The sequence below is a fragment of the Sander vitreus genome, chromosome 4 (assembly GCF_031162955.1).
Source record: "Sander vitreus isolate 19-12246 chromosome 4, sanVit1, whole genome shotgun sequence".
NCBI lineage: Eukaryota > Metazoa > Chordata > Actinopteri > Perciformes > Percidae > Sander > Sander vitreus.
In genome coordinates, this window is record NC_135858.1 from 31,989,740 (window position 1) to 31,996,506 (window position 6,767).

A 6,767-nucleotide genomic window follows, 5' to 3' on the forward strand; every position below is an offset into this window, starting at 1 on the left:
TAAAGTAATTCACATTGCCACATTTGTTTACTTTCTATGCTTCTACAAATTCTCATATCACCACATCTTACCATTTGAATCCCATCCACTCTTTGACAAACTCAGATTTGTACTGAGATTAAAAACATGTCCACCTTGCACAAGGGACACGCTTAAGTGCCAGTCATAGTCTGAGGAAAACATGGCCTCAGTGATAATAGCACCCACGGGTTCATTTTTAAGCCTGCAGTTTGAGTTTAGTCAGACATACATGTGGCACAGTGAATCCTTAAGCTTAACTGTATCTGTGGATGGCTACCTTAGTGGCTACCTTACCTATGGGCTTTTACTGTAGGCTGATTTATCTTTGCTGATAATATTGTCGTTAAAGCTCTCTGTTATATGGCACTGCTAGATAATTAGCTATTATCTTGCAAATCATCCGTCATTATTATAGGCTACTTTGTTCCAGGAAATGTGGAAGTTCTGGCGGTGCATGATACGCAGGGACGGAAGTGTAGCTTAGGTGAAACGACTGTGCGTCTATCCATTCATCAGGTCGTCCATCGGTCTGCGGTAAAGGACTGCGCCTGTCAGGCCGGCCAGATTAACTTTGGCTACACGGACCAGGAGTTCTGTCAATCTGCTCTCATTGCTCTTTCCTCAATGACCAGATGTGTATCTCAGTAAACTGAAACTGAAATGCAAGAACTGAATCTGAATTGTGAGCCCTCAATGTGGAAGTATAGAGAGAGTTGAATTTTCAGTGAGGATCAAATAGCCTACAGTTTCAGAGAAACTGAATATAATTTCATAATATTACATCCAGTTTCAAGTTTATTAGAATTCAGTTCCAAACTAAATTCAATTTCAGATTATGCTATTCAGATTCAGTTTTTCAATGCAATTATTAAAATTAAACAATTCAGATTCCATTTATAGTGGCACATATTTCTGCCCATAACATTAGCTTTAATGTCTCCTCATCTACAAGTATGTACACACACAAACATGCTCTGATTTGTTTCCTCAGCCCCTTCACCACAGTCAGCGTTATCACAGAGCCGACCAAGGGTTGGACAAAATGTACAGATAGCTGCACACTGATTTGGGAGTTTGAGAATGGAGTTATATAAAACTGGGCCCACCTATTACTCACAATATGCATATTTTAAATCATACAAATTCACATATGTTAGTGCACTTTTTCAAATCTGGGTATGTACTACAGTAGTATTCATTTGCAAATGTTAGGGTGTATTTTCAATAAGATCAGATTTGAGTTACATAAAAAGCTGTGGTAAATAAAAGAATTGCTGTTTATTTAATCAAGAACACATTGCTAAAGTGATGAATAAATGTTTCACAAAAATGACTTGATTCTTGGTTTTATAAATGAATATCTTAGTAGAATGGAATTTGGTTGGGCCTATTTGATTTCAATGTTGGTACACAATCGACTTTGTTGTGAAAAGTTATAAATGCTTCAACCTGCAGGACTAGTAAAAAATCCGTGAACATTTTAATATTTTTGTCATTGTTTCTTGTCATTGTCATTTGTAGCCTTCAACAGTTAGCTGTTATGACAGTAGGCATGATGTAAATTATTTCACTGGAATAAATCCTGTGATTTGTTCTTGTAAAGGTCTGTGATGTTGACTTGTTCTTGTTGTTTTGGCTCTTCGTGTGTATCACACCATCCTCTAGCCTTGGAAGTGGGCGGGCTTCTTCCTTTCGAATTCAGTTTTGGTTTGCGCGACTCACACACGTAGTTCCCAGTTCCCATGTTTGGTCTGAGCGAGCTGGCTACATACGGTTTTTATTTTAGTTAAACGGTCACATTGAATGAAAGAGAGGTTTAAAACCAGCGGGATCTCAAGACATGTCTGGAAATATCACGCACGAAGCATGCGAGAGCATCAACCTGAACTTTACGCACGCCTTCCTGCCGGCGGGGTTCATCACTGTGTTCGTCGTCGGGACGCTGTCCAACATCTGGGGGCTCAGGAGCGTGTGCACCAGCTGGAACAAAATCGGAAGCATTAACATCTTCATGTTCAACCTGGGGGTTGCGGACCTGCTGTACCTGTTCACCCTGCCGTTTCTCGTGCACTATTACGCAAGAAACAGCCTCTGGCAGTTCGGCCAGCCTTTCTGCAAAGTGACCCGCTTCTGCTTCAACCTCAACCTGTACGGCAGCATCGGCTTCCTCACCTGCATCAGCATCTACAGGTACCTGGGCATTGTGCACCCCATGAGGGTGATGGGGAAAATTACCAGCTGCCACTCGCTGGCCATCAGCGCCCTGGTCTGGCTTCTCGTAATTATCCAGATCCTCCCTGATATGTTCTTCGACAAGAATGATCTCAAATCCCCAAACTCGTGCTACGACACCACCTCGAACGAGCTGATCCGAGGATACCTGCCGTACAGCATCGGCTGGTCCGTCACAGGGTTTGCCATACCGTTGCTTATCATTTTGCTCTGTTATGGACACATCGTTGTGGTTCTTGCCAGAAAAGCCAACGTCAACCCTCTGCTGAAGCAGCGGTGTTTGAAACTGGTCGTGATTCTGGTGATTTTGTTCTCCGTCTGCTTCATCCCCTACCACGTCTTTCGAAATGTTAACCTGAAAACCAGGATTTTGAAACAGAGTGGGATTTGCCACTCTGTTTTCGACGACATCTACATTGCGCATCAGGTCGGCCGATTCCTGGCTTGTCTAAACAGCGCAATAAACCCGCTGATTTATATAGTTGGGAATGATGATTTCCTTATGAAGCTTCAGCACCTCAGCAGGCGGGCCCGGCTGTCTCTGGCCGGCCTGACAGGCGCAGTCCTTTACCGCAGACCGATGGACGCGGACGCGGATTCACCGTCAGAGACTCGCGGTAACTCCGACTTGATGAATGGATAGACGCACAATCGTTTCACCCGAGATACATTTCCGTCCCTGCGTATCATGCACCGCCAGAACTTCCACATTTCCTGGAACAAAGTAGCCTATAATAATGACGGATGATTTGCAAGATAATAGCCAATTATCTAGCAGTGCCATACGTCATCAGGTCACCAAGGTGTCTGCGCAGAGAGAATATCAAATGTCCTGCTGGAGGATTTTCTCTGTTTCTGCTGAACATTATTACAAAAGACAGAACTTGTTATTTCCAGCTGAAGCTCATGTTAGCATCTCATATAGTGCTCTGATTTGAATTGTACCAAGGTGCTGTTCATATTTTTGCACTGTGTATTACTGTGATTGTGATTGTGTGCTTAAAAAAGCGGATCTGTCCTGTGATTGCTTCCTACTGTACAGTGCAAGAAAAGTCCATGTTTTAAAACACATGTATTGTGCCTGAGCACTGCCGGGCCATAGCCTATATAGCACTATGCACTGTTACTGCTGAAGCATGGTTTGTGTTGTCCATGTTTAACTCAGATTCAAAAGGCTTTTGAACAGAGGCATGTTTAACTGTCATAGTGGCCATTCCACAGCTCGTAATTTTGCACATTTGTTTAGTGGACATTGACATGAGTTCAACAAAGAACTGTAACAGTGATGTAAGTGCTGGGATCTCTAGTCTCAAAGTGGAAGAAAACCTCAAATACTTTGCCGTAAAAAATCCTGTATGTTTAAATGTGTACTTAAATAAAAGTATAGAAGTATTATCAACAAAGTGTACTAAAATATCATGAATTAAAGTAATTATTATGCAGAATGTCACCTGTGATATATTATTATATACTATATTACTATTGGGACATTTTTACTGATGTGACCATGTAAAGTGAAACTAATAGTATGATCATTTTGTAGGCTGTAGTTTGTGCTGTTCTTCTCTTATACAGAGGTGTTTCTGTTATTTTGTCCACCACATTTATATCAGTGAGGGTAGGCTAACACAGCCCTTGTATGAAGGTCTTTTCAGCCAGCGGAGAGAGACCTTCGCTGGCCGACGCGGCTAGTTCCGGTTTAGCGATTGGCTAACTTGAATGGGAATTTAATGATTTAATTGTGCAGCTCTTCTTTCCAAATGTTATCTGACCGAATGTATCAAATTCGGACAGTGAGATGAGTCATGTTGCGGGGGTTGTGAAGCTCGAAAAAATTTATCCACTGATTTACAGACGTTTTTTTCTATAAGTAAGTCCATGGGAAAAAGTATTTTTGGGCCAGAGGGCATCACGTGAAAGGCAGAGTGTTGCAATTCCACTGTTTGTCCGCTATGTTCAATTTGCTTCAAAGCCCAGCGCACATCCTGTGTATGTGTGTGTGTGTGTGTGTTACTAACGATCATTTTCATTATCGCCTAATGTGCTGATTTTTTTGTTAATCGGTAATCATTTTATTTATTACACATCCGAAAACAGTGAAATATGTCTGTCACTGTGTTTCCTAAAGCTTAAATATACAATATGAAATATTTCTGCATTGAAATGTCTAAAAATGACAATACTACTAATAATATATTTTGTTTAGTTATGTACTTCATTATCCCAAATGTTTCCATCAGTGTTTCATCCAGGCTGTCTATGGCAAGAGCGTAGGTTTAGTTTCAATATTGGGGGGGGGGACACATTGTAACAGGGTGTCTGGGGGTCATCCGCCATAACATTTTGAGTATCAAACACTACATTTTACAGTTTAGTTTCATGTGTGCACGCAAAACCTTTTCATGTGCGCACATGAAAGTTTTGTGTGGGCACGCGAAACTTTTGTGTGAGCACATGAAAGCCGTATATTGATGTAGTCTGGGCCATGACAGTGACAGCTAGAGAAATGACTACAGTACAGGAGTTAGTTGCACTATATTTTAATCTAGGTCTTCATTATAATGACATTGCTGCTTTGCTTGCAAGTCGTCACCATTCTATTGTTTTACTATGACATTTAAAACGGATTTTAAAGTATTGTAATCTGTTCCGGAGCAAGGGATACAGCGATTTGGATCGGGCAATTACTTTTATTTATGAACAGTTACAAACATCTGGCCAACCCCACGGATATAGGTGGATGTACACAAAATGCAAAGGAGAATGGATCAAACATAAGGAAAGAGAATGTTCGAGTAATTCTACGAGAAAAGGGGTGTTGAACGGGACATTCTAAAACGCTTAACGGGAAAAAGCTTAACGTGGTTTAATGTACCTAAACAATGATCAATGATTACCAAACTTCTCTCTCATATTGCTCCTCATAACCCCTGACAACTGACAAAAAATCGATCCAAACGTCCAATTATTATGGACCTTATCTGACATTAAGCGTTTCTGCTTCATTAGTGCCTATTGTAAGGAAAAGGCTTAACGTGGTTTAATGTATCCTACCTAAACAACGATCAATGATCCCCAAATTTCTCTCTCATATTGCTCCTCATAACCACTGAAAACTGACAAAAAATCTCTTATGACTCTTATGACAAATTGAAGCCTTTTGGCATCTATATAAACTCATCTTTAGCTGCCATCCTTTCTAACCGGAGTTCTTTGCTGCAGTGCTGCTGACTGTGGAACTGGCACTGTTTATTACAGCGCCAAATGGGTTTCAAAGCGGCGCACACGAAAACAAATCTAAAGTTTAGTTTCATGTGCTCACACGAAACGTTCATGTGTGCACATGAAAGTTTCACGTGCGCACATGAAACTAAACTTTAGATTTTTTTTGCTCATGTCCCCTTAGGGGCTCCGTAACATTTCTTGCACTCTGGTGAACATTTATGCAACAATTTATGGTGCAAATGTCTTTATTTTTTTAAAGGAAAATTATTATTCTCCTGTATTGTTTCTTTCTGCATGTTCAAATTATCACACGTGTTTCAAGATGTTTTTCTTTAGAAATCCTGTAGATCGCAACACAAATCTGTTAGAGAATGAGACCTTGTCAAAGCCAGCAGCTCCCAAGTTTAAAGCTACATAAAAGACATGAAATCACAATAAATCACATCTTTATTTTTCACACTCTGTTGTGTTCTTCAACCCCCTGATGGGGCACAAGTAGACACAGTTCTTGGTTTTCTGACATCTTTGGAGCCCCCTGAACAGCTATTTTGTTTACCTCTTTTGGGGAAGGAGTTGTCTTTCATATTGTTTAAAGGGGAAACAAAGCTCTTCTACAGTAAATATTGTAAATATAACCTTTAACCCCTCTAACTTAGTTGCTCTAACTTCCATCAAAACACGGGAAACGCCCAGAAATACCAGATGATCCTGAGGATAGCAGCCCCCAGACAAACCCCAGCGCCGGGTGCTAACGACGCTAACAGCAATAACAGAAAGTTTGTTGATCCATCAGGGAACAGACCATATCAGACTCCAGGCGCTTGCGCTCGTGTCTTGCTAAAACCGAGCCGCCACAGCCGCCAACCGAAGGTCTCCGGTCTGCTCCGGAGCTGCCTCCCAACCGTATCAAAAAAAGTAATTAAATAAAAAAAAGTATTAAAAAATTGAAGTCCTCAAGTAAAGTAAAAGTACCTCAAAATTCTCCATAACTATGGTGTGGAGTGTGTAACTTTTCCACCGCTGTTTTGAATAGTAAAAGCTGTCCAACCCACGTCAAACACACAAATCCAGTCAAATACCAGGATTTTACAGATGCATTCTGTGACCCGTTTGATTTTGCAAACATAGTGGCAAAACACTGCATAACTGTTTATTACATATTGTATGTCTTTGCCCTGTGGTCTTACAGAGAATAGTGTAACAGGGATGTTAATATCTGGCTCACTGCAACAACAAGAAAGCCTACCTTTTTCTGAATGATGATAATAACATATGATGACTGATTTCTA

The 6,767-nt window shown here is 40.8% G+C and overlaps 1 protein-coding gene across 1 annotated transcript; it reads left to right on the forward strand.

Annotated features, from left to right (window-relative positions):
* Nucleotides 1–1,716: 1,716 nt before the first annotated feature.
* On the forward strand, nt 1,717–4,522 carry LOC144517303 (P2Y purinoceptor 1-like). The gene has a single exon (XM_078249353.1). It carries the CDS (start codon nt 1,862–1,864, stop codon nt 2,894–2,896), a length of 1,035 nt encoding a protein of 344 aa, XP_078105479.1. The 5' UTR covers nt 1,717–1,861; the 3' UTR covers nt 2,897–4,522.
* The last annotated feature ends 2,245 nt before the right edge of the window (nt 4,523–6,767 follow it).